At 41.4% G+C, this 19,536-nt stretch overlaps 2 protein-coding genes across 3 annotated transcripts; one reads left to right on the plus strand and one right to left on the minus strand.

Moving 5' to 3' along the window:
* Positions 1–246: 246 nt before the first annotated feature.
* Positions 247–4,361, plus strand: cnot8 (CCR4-NOT transcription complex, subunit 8). The gene is made up of 7 exons (XM_014984838.2): positions 247–355; positions 1,274–1,484; positions 1,690–1,883; positions 1,999–2,160; positions 2,838–2,982; positions 3,066–3,176; positions 3,847–4,361. The coding sequence occupies exons 2-7, from the start codon at positions 1,368–1,370 to the stop codon at positions 3,973–3,975; spliced, it is 858 nt and encodes a 285-aa protein (XP_014840324.1). The 5' UTR covers positions 247–355; positions 1,274–1,367; the 3' UTR covers positions 3,976–4,361.
* A 128-nt stretch (positions 4,362–4,489) lies between these two features.
* gemin5 (gem (nuclear organelle) associated protein 5) lies at positions 4,490–19,409 on the minus strand. Of its 2 annotated transcripts, none has more exons than XM_088012336.1 (28): positions 19,111–19,409; positions 17,706–17,860; positions 17,414–17,595; positions 16,542–16,693; positions 16,360–16,458; positions 16,029–16,161; positions 14,764–14,929; positions 14,050–14,262; positions 13,678–13,763; positions 13,377–13,459; positions 13,113–13,246; positions 12,896–12,969; positions 11,932–12,113; positions 10,979–11,118; positions 10,441–10,612; positions 10,176–10,367; positions 10,047–10,100; positions 9,775–9,894; positions 8,874–8,969; positions 8,647–8,784; positions 8,370–8,517; positions 7,474–7,593; positions 7,174–7,384; positions 6,828–7,094; positions 6,312–6,474; positions 5,212–5,626; positions 4,806–4,890; positions 4,490–4,724 (listed from the first exon to the last, which is right to left on the minus strand). In XM_088012336.1, the coding sequence occupies exons 1-28, from the start codon at positions 19,250–19,252 to the stop codon at positions 4,563–4,565; spliced, it is 4,284 nt and encodes a 1,427-aa protein (XP_087868462.1). In that variant the 5' UTR covers positions 19,253–19,409; the 3' UTR covers positions 4,490–4,562. The 2 variants fall into 2 exon arrangements, with proteins under 2 accessions (XP_087868462.1, XP_014840319.2); XM_014984833.2 differs by having other exon boundaries at positions 10,047–10,103.
* Between the last annotated feature and the right edge of the window lie 127 nt (positions 19,410–19,536).

A 19,536-nucleotide genomic window follows, 5' to 3' on the forward strand; every position in this document is an offset into this window, starting at 1 on the left:
ATGCAGGAGCAGTGTGTGTTTTATGGCTTTGTTTGTAATAAAAAGAACAAGCATATCAGTTGCAACTGGGGAAAAAATGAGAAATTGTAGCAAATATTTATATCAGTCCATATCAAGCAATCACAATAAATTAGAAAAAAAAACAGCATGCTACTGTAAACTAAGGCTTGAATTTGTTTTCATATTTTATCTATTGAGTACGTGTAGGGCTAGTAGATATCACGTCATCACGCAATCACTCCCTGGCAGCAGGTGGTGCTCCTGTGCGTTTTGAAGACGAAGAGGCGAAAAGAAAACGAATAAGAAAACATCCTCATCAACCAGGCTGACAGGCTTCGATTGAAGAAAACAGCAGGTAAAATGATATTTTAATAATTTTCCCAACGTCAGTGTGTCATCCTTATGGCAGATAAAGCTCGAGTACAACACGCGGAGGAGTGGAACAGGGAAGTGCTTCTTATTTGTTCTTTGTTTTTGTGCCGCTTCCCGTCGAAGGTTAGCTTCGATGCTAAGCTAAATGCTAGCGTTCCAGTCGTTGCGACGTTTGTTTTTGTTTCAAATAGATCGCTTACAGTGAATTTAATTAATTTCGTGTAAGCATACTCCTTCAACTGACTTGTAGTTAACATTTTTCTTTGTATTTGGTGCTTTCTAGTTGAATTTGAACTAACTAAGCTAACGGTTGCTCCTTCTGCTGTCATGGCAACATGATGTAAAAAAAAATGTCAATATTCTATCTCATCTAATTTACCTGTTTAATCTAAATGTTGGGCATTACATTTTGGTGATGATTAAACATGAGAAAAGTAAAATGATGACGTATAGCAAATAGGGCCAAAGTATAAAAGGTTCTAAAGGAAAGAGTTATTGTGCATTAATAAGCTATTATTCCCTACAGAGGATCTAGATTTTTCTTAAAGCTCAAACCACAGCTCTACAGGCTTCCTGACGGTTTTGTTGTGTGCTTTGTCTGATGTTTAACTCAGTTTTTGCCCAGATCTTGAATCAGGTATGCCAGCACATTATGTTTGTTTTAAAAAATAGAAACAATTATAGTTATAAAACAGCGTTATTTTATATCTCTACGTTTATGCATTGAAAAAGATGTTTATAATCTTGATACAGGTGCATCAGAGAAGAGGAGTTTTTTGGGTGTTTTTACAGACTGGAATGTGATGGGTTTTAGTTTTTCTGTGTGTCATACTCCTAGTTCAAATTCCCTTGCTAATCACGGGGTAAACTGGCTGACATTTTCCTTTCCTTATTCTTCCAGGATTGTCCCTCTTTTCTTTATCGGATTCGCTCTTTGCCTCCCACTGAGTGCCGCAGGACTGCTAGGATTTTAGCTTTTCATCCAACCTACCAACATGCCAGCTGCACTTGCAGATTCCAGTCAGATCATCTGTGAAGTCTGGGCGAGCAATGTGGAAGAAGAGATGAGAAAGATCAGACAGATTATCCAAAGCTACAACTATGTCGCCATGGTGAGAGTTTTGACTTTGTTCAGCGAAACAAATTTTACGTACATGCATCCTGAGCTGATCAATTGATCCACTCTGTGCTCACAAATCCAAATCCAAACCTAAACTATACCTGAACTACTCCTGTATACTTCCCTTTGAGAGATTAGATGAAGTGGCTGACTCTCGTCACTTTAACAGATCAGTGATGATCTCTGTTGCTCATTAGGACACAGAGTTCCCTGGGGTTGTTGTGCGGCCAATCGGAGAGTTTCGCAGCACAGTGGACTACCAGTACCAGCTGCTGAGATGCAACGTGGACCTCCTGAAGATCATCCAGCTCGGACTCACGTTCATGAATGAGGACGGCACTTATCCTCCGGGCACGACGACGTGGCAGTTCAACTTCAAATTCAACCTCACGTAGGTGGAATACCACATCCCTGGTGATTCAGGGTGAACAAAATATCTTTAGATGAATGTTTAGTTTTGTTTGTACCATACTAAGAATGTAATGTGACGTTTATCTTCTCCTCAGAGAAGACATGTATTCGCAGGATTCCATCGACCTGCTGCAGAACTCCGGCCTCCAGTTCAAAAAACATGAAGAAGAAGGAATCGACACGCTGTACTTTGCAGAGCTCCTCATGACGTCTGGCCTGGTGCTTTGTGAAAACGTCAAGTGGCTCTCCTTCCACAGGTTGGCTGTTTTTAAATAGGGCTGTAGTGATACAATAATCTCACGATACGATTCACGATATTCTGCTCATGATACGATATATATTGTGATATTCAGCAAGCGATACAATTCAATACACCTTTGTGATTTTTTTTTTAAAGATTTTAGAGGGACAGAGTGATTTTGGTGACATTTTGTGACTGTTATAGAGTTGGATTGAATTAATTTAACTGAAAACTGATTAAAAGCACCAACTACACAATACCTGGCTCTGGTTGGACATGGACACAGACTTAAAGTCGACAGCTGGACAAAATGAATCATAGAAGTGATGAGAAAACATGTTTCTTTTAATTGAAACAGTACAAACTGTAGCTTAGATGCTTTTGTAAAGTAAATAAAGTGCACCAAGTACCCTGCTCTGAATAGTTTGATACCTTTTTAACCTTGACACTTAACATCTGAAGGAATCACTCTAAGCCTAATCACTCTCCCGGCGAAGCAAGCAGTGAGTGAGCAAGGTGACAGTTGGATGTTACGATACTTTCGGATGAATATCGATTTTTTTCCTAGGAAAGAAAATATCGATATATATCGCAAAATCGATATTATTACACAGCCCTATTTTTAAACCTAGCAGATGTAGCCCCTGTGATTCATAAGTATTTTTACAAACATTCTCATCTTTGATTTTTCAGCGGCTACGACTTTGGCTATCTGGTGAAGCTTCTGACAGACGCTCGGCTTCCTGAGGAGGAGCACGACTTCTTTCAGATCCTCAACTTGTTTTTTCCTGCAATCTACGATGTCAAATACCTGATGAAGAGCTGCAAAAGTCTCAAGGTTTGCTGAAATATAACCACATCTTATATTTGAGCCAGTTTGGAGGAGCCAGGATTCACCCGCCTGCTGTGTTTGTGCTGCAGGGAGGCCTGCAGGAAGTAGCCGATCAGCTGGAGCTGAAGAGGATCGGACGGCAGCATCAGGCCGGATCCGACTCGCTGCTCACAGGGATGGCTTTCTTCAGGATGAAAGAGGTAAACTGAGCCTCAACCTTTGAAGTTATGCAACTAAAGTAGTCCTCTGTTTTATAAATTTTTGAAATTGTTCTGTACAATAAGTATTAATGAGGTTGATAAGCTTGGATCAGATGTGGTAAAAAGTGAGTCAACCTTTTTCTATCTTTAAAGTTCATTTAACAAGTTATTTTTTCCTTTTAATGACATTTGATGTTTCATCAAAACCAGACATTCAAATTTGAATTTTTTTTTTTTTTTGCTAAAAATGCTAAGCAGTAATGAAAAGGTCAGAAATAGAATGATTTGCCCTGAAATTCTTAGTTGTTTTGTGTTTAATGGCACGATCAGAGTTTTGTATAAAATATTTTTTGTTCTTTGTTTGTTTACTTCCAATAATATTCAGACTTTGTCTCTGGTCTCTTTTGAAGGTTTTGCTGCTTCTCCATTTGTTTTTTTGATTTTTGTCATATTTATTTACCTGCCTATTAAACTTGTAACATGTTCAGTTTTGGTTATGCCTGGCAAAACTTAATTTTTCAAGGACTGTGTTGAAAAGTATCTGAAGTCCATAGAGAAAAACCTTCAGAATCTGTTTCAGAACTTTTTGAAAGAGAAAAAAAGGAATTCAGGGTAGTTGAAAACTTTAGCAGAGCTCCGTTTTTAATTTAAGCTGTTCTTGTCTTTGCAGCTTTTCTTTGAAGACCACATCGATGATGCCAAGTACTGCGGTCGGCTCTACGGTCTGGGATCTGGATCCAGCCAGCCACAGAACGGGATCTCCGGGTCGGGACAGGAGGAGACCAACAACAAACACTGAGCAGCCGCTCAGCTTCACTCGTTTTTTAAAAAAAAAAAAAAAAATCTGCTCTCCAACAAGGAACTTGTGTGAACATATCCGAGCGACTTTCAATGGACTCGCAGTGGGAACAGATCCTTTAGTGGCCGACTCGTTTCTTTCCATGTCACTTTTTAGCCGAGTCTCAGGCCAAACAAGTCGGATCAATTTTTTTTAAACGTGTTTGTTTTTACAGCGTGGGACCAGCGCCTGACATCCTGGGATTTTAAAGACTTCTCAGACAGATTCCCTCAACCCCTTTCTCCCCCCCCACCCCCCTGCAGGGATTTATTTTTTTAAGTTGATGCTGGAAGGGCCTGTAAATTAAAATGTATAATTTCAACAAAAATTAAAACTGTTTTAGCTCATTCTGAATGAGGTAAATACTCTGTGGGTTCAGTTGTTCCGTTTTCTGCTTCCAGGTTTGTTGAGAACATAAGATTTCATCTTCCGACCAGGTAGAGGACGTTGTGATGTAGTTTCACTCGACTCAAGATCTGTTTCAAAAATTTATTTCATTTCCAAAAAAGCTGTGCGAGTGAGGTGTTTCAGTCTAAAGGAAAACCAGATCACGTCAGGAATCCTCGGGACGCTTTCAGGACAGGCAGACTGGTTCCGTATTTTTGGAGCAGATCTTTGGCCTGTTGTCGAAGGACGTCTGAAACGGAAGACGACTTGTCGAGATGCAAGAGAACAAGGCAACATTCCACCACATCTGGACGAGGAAACATCTGCAAGACAAAAAAAATCCATAGGTGTTGTCCATTTCTTGGAATTGTTTGTATCCAGACTTGCCAACCAACTTTAATTACCTTGATTGTGTTGGGAATGTTTTCTAGGGTCTGTTGGAGTTTGGACATCTTTGAGGACAAAGAAAGGAAAGTTTCCTCCTCAGATCTGCACAAAAAGGAAGGAAACATCAGGAAGAAGAGCAACAGAGTCACTTTGGTCTGAAATGTTCCAAAGAATTTGACTTAAAGACAAACATTAAGTAAAAGTAAAACCAGCTCCGCCATACAAGTGTTATTACATCTAGGGCTAGAACTTTTAAAAAGACAGTAAGCTTAACATCAGACTTAACCCAGCTGCTGAAATGTACAAATATGAGGCACAGCTTAATGAAACGTGAAACCTGATGAGGAAATTTAGACTTTTATGGCATTTTAAGAGCCACTTCTCCAGATAAAGAAAATGGAAATAAGCGAGAACAATCCTGACCCTTGCTCAACGTCTGAGGTTGCTGTCTGAGACGGACTGCCTTCCTGTTGGTTCCCAGAGTCCGTCCGTCCATCCTGGACCCGGCTGTGCTGCAGAACCATGGTGGACAGTCGCTCCTGGGTCTCTCTCACTGACCTCTGAGCGGCCTGACAGGTGGCGTGAGGCTCTGATAGAAGCGCCGATGGCTCAAAGTCCAGTCCTTGAGAGCACCGCTCTTTCAACTCTGCCGCTCCTGCCTGGTCGTTCGGCTCGTCGTTGATGCAGAAGCTGGGTCCATTTTGGACCACCGAGTCCCTCCACCAACACTCATACAGACGGTGGTAACAGACGACCGCCTGCAGGCTGCCGGCTTCGGCTTCAGCTTCAGAGAGGTGGAGTGTTGTGGAATGTTTCCTGGAAAATATCCTGATGTCACCTGTGTGACAAACCGATCAATTAGTTAATATCAGGGCTGGGAGATAAATTGATTTTATCCATTAATCTAATTTTTGAAGATTTAATTTTTGGAACACTGGATTTTTTTTCCAGCACAGCTTTCCTTAGTTCAGAGTGATGTCACCGCGGCCAGAGCCGCCATCTTGCTTGGGAAGCTGCCATATATTTGCACTATAAATTCAGGTATACTCTGAAATATAATGGTCACGCTAATATTTTTTTTCTTTTTTCATTACAAGAATACAGCATTTTACAAGAATAAAGTAGAATGACATTAATGTTGAATAGAATTAAGTAATTTCATGAAAATTCCCAACAACCAAAAAAAAAAAAAGTAAAAAACTCAGGCTTTTTTTTCTTAAATAACTTCATATTTAAGAAGTTCTTCTAGCAAAGATGCATTTATTCTGCTAATGACTATATTTTCATAATTAAAGACTCTTGCAGCTGGTCCCCAATACTCCATTGTACAACTCTCAGAAGGGATGACTGAAATAAGTCACTTTTGAAAATGGTTTCTGTCATTTTAATAAAAATTAAATTAAAATCAAATCTGCTCTGAAAAAAAAAAATCTAATTTTACTTTTAAGCTGCATCACTCAGCCCTACAATCTCTAGAATGATTTCAAACCAGCTTAAATAAAAGCTTGAAGTAGTACTGATACCTTCAGGGAACAGCAGCCGGCAGAACGTCGCAGAGACCTCAAAGTGTCCAGAGTCTCCGATCCAAGCCGCAGCCTGCCACAGCTCCGTCAGCAGCCGCCCGTCGTCGCTCAGCAGCCAGCTGAGCAGCGAGCGAGTCAGATGGACCGAGGAGTACAGCAGGACCTGAACATGGACAGAAATGGGTTTGTGTAATGAATTGAAACAAATAATTAACTTACGATTAAAGGTTTAATAGGTTAAAATGAGCTCCAATCAATTAATGTCTTCTTAGACATGATTTCAGTGTTATAGTTTGGCCTCCACCCAGAAGCAGAGCTGGTTGATGCAGGAAAAAAGATGGCAGAGCCAAACCAGAACAGAAAAGAGAAGTTTTAGCATTTAGCAACCACAGATGGTAGTATGTATCTCTCTGTTTCAAATATTTGTATTCTTTTCATTTTTTAATTCAGCAACCCAAGTCGTTCCCATTTTGCAATACATGTGAATGTTCTCTGTGGGTGGTCTTCGGAGCGAACCTGTCTGAGAGGAATGCTGGCGCTCCGTGCTGGAGTCTCCACAGACTTCAGCTCTTCCAGAAGCGCGCTGATGCTCCGATCTCCAGCTGAATTCAGGCAAACGTTAAACTCTTCCTCCCAGATGTCTCTCGCTCTGTCCTGGAAGGTGTTGTAACCGTTCAGGTTTGCCCACGGATGAGTGGAGACACAGGAAGCCGGGGCGAGGACGCCGGAGTCCTCCAGCGCCGCAGCCAGCAGTTCAGCCACACACAGATGGAGCCTGTGGGCCTACAGGACACAAAGTGCAACATTAAATCCTCTGAATATTTACAGAAAGGAGTAGTTTCAGGATATGACAGATTCTCACCAGCAGGGGGCTCTGTGAGCTCAGAACCCCCTGCGCTCCGACCCAGTCCTGAGCAGCGGCCAGGTCTTTAGCGCATCTCAGAGCCAGAGTTTGGCCCAGAACTTCCTCTCCGGAGATTCTCGCCAGATCAGCCGCCGTCCTCAGAGACGGGGCGTCGTTCTTCCTGGCGATGACTTTGGCTGCGTCAAAACTGCAGCCGGCACCGAGGTAACTGACCGCAAACGTAGGAGGAGAGAAAATATTAACAGTTCAGAATCACAATCTGAATTCTGGGTGTAATTCTGTGGTTCTGCTTCTGACCATTTAGCAGCAGCAGATAAATGTCCGTCTTTCTCCAGCACAGCAGCCCAGCATGTGTAGAGATCCTTCAGCAGAGGCTGGTCTGCAGGGAGCCGGGCTTTCACCAGAGCAATGGCCTCCCTGAAGAACACCAGACCAGACGCAGGAACAGCACAAAAATCAACGGCATTAAAACTAAAGTCTGTGCCATAAATACTCTGCTTCTCACTGTGCTTTTAAGAAGGGCATTTATGTTACTTATTTCTAAACTTTTATTGATTTATTTGAATCTTTTTGATTTGGATGTGTTTGGAACCACTCCTTAGATCTCCTTAGTCCCACCACCTCCATTAATTCAGTTCAAACATCTTTAGCAAAAGAAACTGAGGGGGATTAGCAGTGCTTGCTAACAACTGACTGAATCATCCAGGACATAGTCTCTTTACTGTGATAGATGATTTACTATCACAGTAAATAGTCTATTTCATGGACTATTTACTGTGAAATAGTCTGTTCTGCCCAGATGTTGAGCTGTTGACATGACAATCTTGAAACTGTCCTACCTACAGCAACTGTCTTCAGTCAGAAGCCACTTCAGACTTGTTCTGAGACTGACTGTTACTGCAGATTCTTCCTGTCCACAACATCACCATTCACAACGCCTCTTAGATGTGTTTCTTTAGGACATCAGTTAAATAAAGGAACGTGAATGTCTGCAATAAACTCAATCTTGCACACCCATTTCTTGTTTTATAGTCTTTGAAGCCATATGTTGTGCAATTACCCTACTCTGGAAAAAAAAATACTAAAAATGGAACTTAATGCCCATGATGAGTGGATGTAAACATAAATTAAGCAGAGAGCAACAGTAAGTTACACAGATAAGCTCGTGTGTATGAACGGTGGGAGACATGAACCTGTAGAGCTTGTTGGACCTCAGCAGGTCCACAGCCTCATACAGCTTGTTGATGGACAGCAGGTGGGACGCTGCCTTCAGGAACTGCTCCTGCAGACACAGCTGCTTGACGAAGGCCTCCACCGTACGGCTCCACACCTCGAAGCCAGCTGGCATGAGAAGAAAAATAAAACCAAACCGTTTTTTACTAGAATAAATCTAAAATTCTCCTGTTCACCACTAGAGGGAACCCTTGTGCACAGCAATAAAAGTGCAGCCTGCTGAGGTGAAGCTGTTACCCATGGGAGCGATGGAGAGCAGGTGGTCACTGAGCTCTCCTCTCTCCGTGGCAAGCTGCAGCGCCCCCTGCAGGTCTCCGCTCCACAGGCGCAAATACACCACAGAGTCGTAGTGGCCCGCCTCCACATGGCTCTCCTCTAAGCAACAAGAGAAGAAGAAAAATAGTTTAGTGTTTGACTCTGAACTTCTTAACCTTCAGCAGCTGAAGAAGGAAAATCCCACAAACCTTCAGCCTCAAACATGCGGTGCAGAGCCTCTCTGTCATGAAACAGACCCAGGTGGATATAATCTCCTTGGCCTGGGACACAGCCCGCAGGTGGCGCTAAAAACACAAAAACGCTTTTATCGACAGGTCTTTGACCTTTTTGTATGTAGAAACTTAACCAGTTTTTGCAAGATAAAGCAACAAAAGTTTAGTGCATAAGTCAAAATCTAGAACCTCAAGTACAACACCCTGAAATAAATATTTACGCCCCTTGAACCTTTCCACATAATGTCAAGTTGCAGCCACAAATATGTCTTTATGCGACATAGAAACACAAAGTAGTGCAGAACTATGCAGCTAATTGCTTTCAGACGTCACCAAATTAATAAACAGAATCAAGCTGTGTGCAATTCACAGATATTTCTATTTGTGAAGTTCGTTGATATATAGAGGTGTAACGACTACAGTTTTCTGGCCAATCACCTATCTTTATAAAAGTCTGACCTGACGATTTTGATTTTGGCCAATGTCTGAAAAGTCGCAAAATGCAGCGACAAAGTTGGAAACAGTGTGGTGATTAATGTCAACTCCTGATTTTCAGACTTCTGTGGAGGGAAACGAGCTCAGTTCTCATTTAAGTACTGGGCGACTGCAGCTCTCTCAAAATTAAGGAAATCATGTCTGATCTATTGCTGCACCTCTACTGAAATGGATTTTCAATGCCATTCAATCCAGCTGCTTTCCAATTGGTATTCATTGTTTAAAAATATTAAACCAAATGATTGAAACCAACCAATCAGATGCCTTCAGTTATGGAGACAGATCGACGGGTGAATAGATCCATTTTGCCTTAGTTTAAGAACTAGTAAATATTTCTCTAGATGGATATAAGACATGAACCCTCCGACTTTAAGCTTCTCACCACTGGAGTGTTTGACTGAAGCCAGAGTCAGGCAGTCCTGCAGCAGCTCCTCTTTGGGCCTGTGGTCCATGGAGGTGCTGAGAGGCAGCATGGAGCGAGGCTTCTTCTTCTTCATCAGGTCTGGAGAGGCAACACATGAAACATTATGAGATATTGACCAGTTATTTACAATGGAGGATTGGATTAATAGATGCAAAACAAACATCATCAGAATTTACTCTCATTTTCACAACCATCCTGTTCAGTTTTTCAGAAAAAATGAATCCACCCACCTGGTTTGTCTTTAAGTTTTGCAGCAGGAGTGGATTTCCTTGGCACCTCAATAACTGCTAAGAATAAAAAAAATGCTTCATATAAAATAATAATTAAAACAAGCTCCTTTTACTGTACTGTTCACCTACCAGCTGGAGATTCCAGACTGTTTGTTGATCGGACTTCTTCCTCTTCGTCTTCCTCAGACAGAGCCTGCTCTGCCTGCTTTCCTTCAGTTGCCGGCTCGCCGTTGATCTTTGGTTCTGCCGGTCCAACAGATCCTGATGCCATCTTGTTCTTCTTCTTCTGCTTCTTTTCCTGCATCATGACCATCTTCTTCCCTGAGATTAAATGGTAGCATGGCGTCACAGAAAGCTGTATCGGCACACAGACCTTCTTCATGTCCATGTCTACCTTTAGGGGGCTTGGTGAACTCCTGCTGGGAGACCTTCCACTCCTGGACTGTGAAGTCTTTCCCTCCAGTCCAGATCACATCTGGAGCAGCTGGAGACCAGTCAACACACAGCAGATACCCAGTGTGACCGCGGTAGTTGGAGACGGCCGCTTCCTCCAGGACGTCCCACACCTACATGGAGGGACACCATTAAATATCACCGTCCAACTCAAACTGTTCAACTGGGTAAATGAGCTTTAAGAAGATGTTTGTTTAGAGCTAAAGATAAATCTATATGATTGATGGTATAGCTAATTCACTTTTGAGAGAAGAGGTAGATGGTATAAGGTTTTTTCTTCACACTACTCCTTTTTATTCAAAACCTGTTTGTAATGCGACATGTTCAAATGAACAAAATAACTCCCTATACTTTAGGGAGATATTTGTATTTTATTTATTTATTTATATTTTATTTATTTATTTGAATAAAATATAGGGACTTAAGTGTAGTTCAAGACTGCATAGAAGTAAAGTACCCAGATACATGTCCAGACTGACCTGAGCCGTGCCGTCGTATGAGGCGGTGACGAGTCGGCCGCTGTGGTGCGGACTCCAGGCCACGCTGGTGATTTTAGCCGTGTGACCACAGAGCCGGCGGTACGGCTCAGTCAGCACCGCCGGGCTATCTGGAGGATTCTCTGCAGAAAGCGAGATAATGAAATATATGCTGCCCAAAGCTAGATTAAAGAAATAAACTCAACTTTGATTCTATGTGAAAGAAAAAATATACAAATTAAAACAGATTTTGTTAAATCTGTGCAAAATGCAAGACGCATAGTTCCAACTGACTGGGCTTTCAAAAAAGCAACAAAACGTTTTTCCCCTCTAATTTTCCCTGATACGATGGCACCCTAGAAGGAAAGCCACATTTCCAATAGCAAAAGACAAAGATGCTCCAAAACACCAGTTGATTGCAATTATTTTGCTATTTGTGAATGCCCTCTTCCTCAGCAGTACCAGGTTGCATTGGCAACACTCTTCAGTGTGAACATTGTTATTGTGTAAAGATAAAAAGTCTCTTAAAATGAAGTCAGAGGGAGAAGTTGTAAGAAGCTACTCAGGTGGACAATATTTTAAACAATGTGTAGGGAGACAGCTACTGTTTATTCAGGCTTTCAACGGATAACAGGAAGGCTCAACTTATTGCAGAAAAGTTGTGAAGATTTTTTTAAATGTCAAAATTAAGGTAAGGATCTACATTCTCTGAATACACAGAATCTGCCAGTCACTAACTGCTAATCCGACAATAATAAGGCAGTTTAAAATGTCAACTCAATTTTCCTTTTTTTTTTAAATAAAGGAATAATAAACACAAAAATCTAGAAAAAAGGTCTGAAATAATGTTTTCATAGCTAAAAATTCTAGAACTGCACGAGGTCAGGATCGACAAGAAATACCTATAATGAATGGAGGAAAAAAATATCTGAAAACAACAAGAAAATGTTTCCAACCAATGACAGAGCGGAGGTCGTGGATGTAGACGATGGCATTGCTGGAGCCTGAGGCCAGCAGGCAGTGGAGTTCCGGCGCAGCGCCGTGGTCGTGGTGCCATCGCAGCGTGTTGATGATCTTGTGGTGCTGCTGGATGCTGCACAGCAGCAACAGACTGGGAGCCTGATACACATCGATGCTCCTGCAGGAACAAAACACTCAGATGTTCAGAAGGTGTGTGGGTATGACTAACCACAATATCATCACAATATCATATCTATTACTTAGACAACGATACAATGTTTGCTGTCACAATACAATTTAATTCACAAAACTGCAATCAATAAATCATATGCGCACTTAACATCTATTTCAACTCAAAAAAATAACGACTATGCTCTTACAGGCATTGAAGTAAAAAGTTAAAAATAAGGAAATATCTTAAACTTGATGAAACAGACTGATATTTATATTTTGCATCAACGTAATTGGATCATTAATCATTTAACTGATATAAATCAATGTATTGCTACTCCTCTAGTTTATAACAATTCATTTAGAAGAAATTCTTTGTGGTGCTAACACTGTAACTCAAGAAGGAGTTGTGGCCCTTCTCTAGTTAAAACAACTTACAATTATTTAATAAAAACTAACTCAACTGAGGAAACTGAAGCTATACCACTGCCTCTTTTTTTTTAAACCTTTTCTGGCTCAGGATGCCAAAAATATCCTGAACTAAAATTAAATCAGTGAAGTAATTTTGTTGAGACTAGAAACAGACAATAAAAAGAATCTAAAAAAAATTTAAGCACATAAATATTAAAAATAAAAATTCTCAAAGACCCCCAACTATCCTCTGACGACTCTGAATTTACTGGTCCTGCTTTTGAACTTTAAATGAACACAGAAATAAATACAAAGACTCAACAGCTCAAACAGAACTAATCTTCTTATTCGGTGGGTAAATAGATTTGAGTCACTCACCCATCCTCGTTGCCGATGGCGACAACCTTCCCATCCGGCTTCCAGCTGAGGTCCGTGTGTGGAGACAACTTGTGCTGTTTGAAAGCAGGAGAGGTTCAGTAGAATCAAGACAGAACACAGGCTTTTTTTCTAATGTTCAGCTAAAAACAAAATCAGAAATGACTCAAGATTTTAGTTTTGTCATCCTGACGACACACACACTCCACACACACCCCACCTGGATGTTGTTGGTGTCTCTGATGAGCTTGTCGATGTCTGATGCCTCTCCGTTCAGCCTCGCTGGTTCGTGTTGCAGGATGATGCCCTCGCCGGCGCAGCTGTACAGACTGTAGCTCTGCTTTCCTTCTGCACCTAAACGTCACACAAACGTGTCTCATAGACGCAGTCTGTCCCTGCAGACCAGCTGCGCTTTGGGAATCAGCAGCAACATTTTCAAGTTAAAGTTTTCTTGATTTTGATTTCAGAGCTAGCAGGGACTCACCAAACGACAGCGGAGGCACTGGGGGCCCCCAGGCCAATGTGTACACAGTCTTCCTGTGATAGGAGCTCGATATCTGAGGAGGCCTGCAGGAGAACAATCAGAGAGAGGATGGTGACACTTTAGGAAAATGAGCCAAAGGAATTGGAAGATGAAAGACACTTTCAGTGTTTTGTGTTTTGCCAGTTTGGCAAATGGATACAAAAACACATGAAATTACCTCCCTGAACCAGCGGTCAAAAGCAATCAGGAGAAGGAGGAAGTTTGGAAAGAGTATTACAAATCCTGCCATAGAGGATCTTACTTGTTGGAGAAGACGTCGTAGATCCCAACTTTTCCATCATCGGTTCCAAAAGCCAAGGTTCCCTCTTTTTTCGGGTGCCACGAAAGCTGCAATTAAAGCAAAAACTAATACATGTTTTTCATCTCTAGAATGTTTACTGCAAGTAAGTAGAAGTAAGTAGTTTTAAAAGTTCACCTGTCTGCTAATAAAGGGGACGTTTTTTTATATTTTCAAACTGTTTCAAGCCCTAATGTGACCCATGTCCTTCACAGCACAGGTTCAAGGGCGACCACATGATGATGTTTCACTGAGGGTACAGTTTTACTGTGGTCTCATGTTTTTGAACCACACTGAGTTTTGGAAAATTGTAAGATACCCACAGCTAAGTCTTACCGCTGTGACCTTGGACTTGATGCCCTGCCAAAACGATCTGACGTCGTACTGGTTCTGGGTGCTTAGCGTATTCCACACTCGGATCAGGTTGTCCCCGACGCCAAGCGCAAGACAGCCGACGCCCACTGGGGAGAAGGTCAGGGTGTTGACGTGGCCCCCCAGCGTGGGCAGGGTCCAACAGCAGCTCAGAGAGTCCATGTCCCAGCATTTAATCTGAACCAGTGGCAAAAAAGAGAACAACTTAATCCTCTTCAACCCACCTAATCTGTCTGAGGTTGCTGCAGTGTAAAGAAGCACTAAATCCCAGAAGCATAAACAAACATGGATTTTATGCTGGATTAAAAAAAGAGCATTACTTCCATTTGAATTTCTAATATGACATAATTTTTGTCACAAAAGTCTTATTTTTAACCAACAGTTTCTCAAAATGCAGGTTTCAGGTAAAACATTTATCTTTGGCTGGAGAAAAAGAACTTCTAAAGTTCTAAAGAGCAGAAAAGTTGAATATTTGTTCTTTTCAAGTGTATTAAATTAAAAAGTACTTTCCCCGTTTTTTATTCTTTTTAATGTCTTGTACAACTTTTTTATTTCTAAAACAATTTGTAAAAGTTTAAAAACTCTTAGAGACAAATCATTTTTTCCTCAAAGATCAAGTAAAACAAAAGTGGGTAAGTAAAACTTTAGTTATTTTTTTGGGTGAAGCCAGGCACACACCTCTCTGTCCATGGATGTGCTGATGAGAATCTCTCGGCCATCCTGCAGCTGAACAGAACTCATGTTGAAGACGATCCGGCTGTGGTTCTGACCCTCAGACGACGTTCCAAACAGACTCCACTTCTGCTTCCCAGTCTTGGCCAAATCCCACATTGCCAGCTCACCGCTGGTAGGAACAGTTAAACGTCAGGCCGAGCATTTTAGCAGGAAATAATTCAACAATATACAGGTGCTGGTCATAAAATTAGAATATTGTGATAAAGTTCATTATTTTCCATAATGTCATGATAAAAATTAAATTAAATCGGCCCTTCTCCACAATCTTCCTCAGGGTCCGGTCACCTCTTCTCGTTGTGCAGCGTTTTCTGCCACACTTTTTCCTTCCTACTGACTTCCCACTGAGGGGCCTTGATATAACACTCTGCAAACAGCCGATTCGTTCAGAAATTTCTTTCCGTTTCTCACCCTCTTGCTTGAGGATGTCAGTGATGGCCTTCTGGACAGCAGTCAGGTCAGCAGTCTGACCCATGATTGCGGTTTTGAGTAATGAACCAGGCTGGGAGTTTTTAAAGGCCTCGGGAATCTTTTTCAGGTGTTTAGAGTTACTTTGTTGATTCAGATGATTATTTTTATTGCTCGTTCAGAGAACCTTTTCATAATATTCTAATTTTTTGAGACAGGGATTTTGGGTTTTCATGAGCTGTTTGCCAAAATCATCAAAATTAAAACAATAAAAGACCTGAAATATTTCAGTTGGTGTGCAATGAATCTAAAATATATGACAATTTAATTTTTATCATGACATTATGGAAAATAATGAACATTATCACAATATTCTAATTTTATGACCAGCACCTGTAAACACTGTTTTACGTTTGTCAGCAATATAAATAAAATAGCCTTAATATTAAATTTACTTCATTTATGACTTTGTTTCTTTGTACAATTTCAGTTTTCTGGCACAAAATTTGTATCCAAAGAGTCCTGGTTCATAATACCGGCCACTAATAGAGCTTCCAGAGTATTTGGATCAGAGATAGGCCTCCAACAAGTTCAACTCTTATTTTTCTTGATTAGAGCACATGGTCCTAGTCAAAGTGTCAGTTTTGAAAATAATGCTTCAATATAGTTTTAACTAAAAGATCTTTTTTTATTATTATTTTTTTTATATCTGCTACTTATTCCTGAGGATTAGTAACACTCATCTTAATCTAAACTTTTATGCCTCCTGCGTGTCCCGACTCCCCCATAGGAAAACTCTGGACCTGAAGCAGCTGGAAACAAGCTGTGTCGCTCGTCCCTTTGGCCAGTGGACGTTGAGCCAGATCCTCTCTTTCACCCCGGGGTCGACAGCAGAGCCTCTTCTCTTTAGAAACGGCAGTTTCAACGTCATCACGCCTGTCAGGAGAGGGGGAGAAAACATGAAGGGATTTAGGGTTTAAATTCACTGCAGAGGGGAGCTGGAAATGATTTCATCCTAAAATGTCTAAACTTCCTCATTGATATTATTGGCATACTAGAAATAAATTCAAAACTAAATACTGAATTAAAGAAAAGTTTGAAGCATTTTCATGTCTCACAAACCTCATCCCTCACCTTTTCCCTTGGCAGTGCTCCAGATCCTCACCGTCTGGTCTTTGCTTCCAGAAGCCAGGAAGCAGCCTGATTCTTCCCCAGCTGAAACTCCATTTGTTGCTGAAACATAATAAACGTGAGCCTTAAATTAAAAACAAAACAGCAGCGCTTTTGACGATTTTTGGCTGGCAGGATAAAATTACCATCATGGTCCTCAGATGTGGTGTAGAGTGTGTCCTCCCCGATCAGCGGAGACCACGCCAGCGAGTGGATCTCGTTGTCATGTCCCCGGAGACGATGTATCACCTCACCTTTTTTACTAATGTCAATCAGCACAATCATCCCGTCTTTGTACCTGCACCACAATCAACAGCAGTTTAGTTGTCGTTATTGTAACATAAGTTCCACTGAACCATTCATTTTTGTTGAAAGTGGCCCTTTATGCTTCCTTGAACATGCTACTATAAGTCTATACAAAACATCTTCTTTACATTTTTTTACATAAAATCATTCTTAGATAATGAGATTTTGATCCATTTCATGCTCTTTCAGAATGAGCTGCATTAGGGCCTCTTGTAGCTTTAAATCCAAATAAGCTGCTGCTGGCCACGCCCACCCCCAACTCAACATTTACACTCACATGTGAAAATGGCTGCAAACAAATGCACAACAACCGTGAATCTTTGAAAAGCGAAAGTGGAGCCTACTGCACAACCAACAAAATGCAGCAAGTGGTTTCAAATGGTAACAACTAATCACTTGTCTTTTCCAGCATCCATTGTAGAGCGCATAGAGTGGTAAGACCAGCTGACCAAACGTTCTGCTAGGCTTGATAAACTTTGCTGGACGCTAGGTTATCGGGGCTGAGGTTACTAGTTGAGGGGCTGGGCTCTGCTGGGGTTGCTAGGTAACGTTGCAGTGTCTGTTGATTCTGACTCAACATTCGGTTGGTTTTTGAAACGGCTCATTTTCTAACCAAACTCACACTTTAGATTGGTCTTTAAACTCTGTAACCCCTTATAAAGCCACCATCCTGAAGTCTAAACTGAGAAGTGATATATAATGATCTACCGACCCAACAGCCACAGACTTCCAGCTGTGAGGAGAGCAGGTGAGGCAGAAGATGGTCCTCGGCTCAGGGAAGAAGATGGCCGTGTCACCGGTGTGGAACCAGTGGCAGACCACCACTCCCTTCTCGTCACCCGACACCACCAGGTTTTTATCTGCAGGGGACCAGTGCACTGCTGAGATGGGGCTCTGCAATACACAATCCAGTATTTAACAGAAAACTATGCCCAAGAATATCTAAAGGCTGGTGCAGTTGAGGCAGCAGCCAGCAGAGGGCAGTAGAATCATACTAAGCTAACCTGATGAGGCGTATTTTTCCTGATTAAAGTTTTGTTATTGGAGTCCCAGAAGCGTACGCTGCCATCAGTGGAGGAGCTGACACAAATGTGACTCTGCTCAGGGTGCTGGCAGAACGAAAAGCCAGACACCAAGTCCCTGTGGCCCACGAGTTCACCTGCAAAACACACACAAAGCATTGAATTCAATAATGAGCCTTTGGTCTTGAGTTTTCAACCATTCAGAGACAATTGGAGTCCTCCCACTCCAGTGGATCCGCTAGGGCAGAAATCCTCCCCCTGAACTCTGATATGAAACTGGTTCCTGCTTTCAAAATAAGAAAAAAGACCCTTGTTTACGAAAATGTTTTTTTTTTTTTTTGAGTCAAAGCAGTTCATAAACATTTTCAAAACAAGAAAAAGTGAGAAATAGAATAATTAAAACTGCTCCTGGAAGCAGCTTTCTGAGAACTGGTTCCAAGAAATTATGTTAAAGTCCAAATGAGGTTGCTTCAGTCAAAATAAAGGGGGCAATAGAAAGGCCCAAGAAAAGTTCATGAACTCAAAACGACGGAAGTCAAAAAAGTCCTGGTAAAACGTTTCTGTGGTAGAGACAGCTACCACTCAAAGAAGAGGCACAAAAAAAATACATGCTGGTCCTGGAAAAGGTTCCTTCAGTCGAAAACAGCCAGGAAAACAGTTCCAGAAGACTGCCCCAGTTCATGAAAAATATCTCCCTCATAGAAAAGCTGGGAGGCAGATGAGAAAGGGAATGGTTTCTGTCCAAAATAAATAAATGAATGAAAATCGAATTGATCTGATTGAAAATCAGAATCAAATAGTCTGGTTCCTAGGACATGAGGTCTCAAAAAGAGGTAAGGAGTGGGTATTAAAGATTGAATTATAAGGGGAAAAAAAGTCCTGCAGAAGAAAAAAAATCGGGGGAATGAGTAATTGCCCCATTAAAAAAATATCTGGTTTTTGTAAAAGGTTGCAGTGGCTCAGGGTGTCCCGCTGCAGTTCTCCAGCCCTGGAGTCCGGCCAGTTTTAGATGAGCCTCTGCTCCAACACAGCTGCTCAGCTGTCATGATTACTAAATAAAATAATACATGTTCTAGAGAGGTCTGCCGATGAACCATCATTTAATTCAGGTGTGATGACTTGGGTATAAAACTAAAACATGCCGGATACCACGAGAACTGACTTTGGACACAACTGTTCTACTAAATAACAGTTCCAAAAAGATGCCGAAATGTAAAAGCACCCAAAATAGATAACAGAATTCCAAGCAACTTAAAAAAACAGTGATTAAAGTTACCACAAGGAGAAATATACTGTGGAAAACGTTCAAAGCAGATTTTTGAACCAATTCTCTCAGAGAACTAATCACTAAGCCTAGTGGTTTGTGGAGTTGTGAGAACAGACTCACCTGTAACCCTGCATGAAGCAGCAGAAACCTCAATCAGATAGATTACGTTTTTGGCTCCGACTCCCAGCAAACCGCTGCTGCTGACATCACTGCAGCGCGAGCTGTACCAGTTAGGAGAGGCGGGAAGAGATCTCTCACGCATGGCGTCTCAGACACTTTAGATAACCGTTAAATTTATTTCATAATTTTAAGTTTAAATAAACCAAAATAAAAACTCCTCACATGCTACCTGGAGGGTTGCAGTCGCAACGTTAAAGAGCAGCGTGTTGTCGCAAAAACCCTGCCTACAGTACGGAATCCTAATAGGGTCAAACCGCACGGAGTTTGCCGTTTTTTAATCCCGGATTTACAAGTTGTAAGCTGTTTGTATTGCCATATCAGGTGACAAAGCTACCAAAAACAGAAATATACATTTATACGTCCATT

This window comes from Poecilia mexicana, unplaced genomic scaffold, assembly GCF_051168715.1.
Source record: "Poecilia mexicana isolate PSO_F unplaced genomic scaffold, ASM5116871v1 scaffold_14, whole genome shotgun sequence".
In the NCBI taxonomy this organism is placed as follows: domain Eukaryota; kingdom Metazoa; phylum Chordata; class Actinopteri; order Cyprinodontiformes; family Poeciliidae; genus Poecilia; species Poecilia mexicana.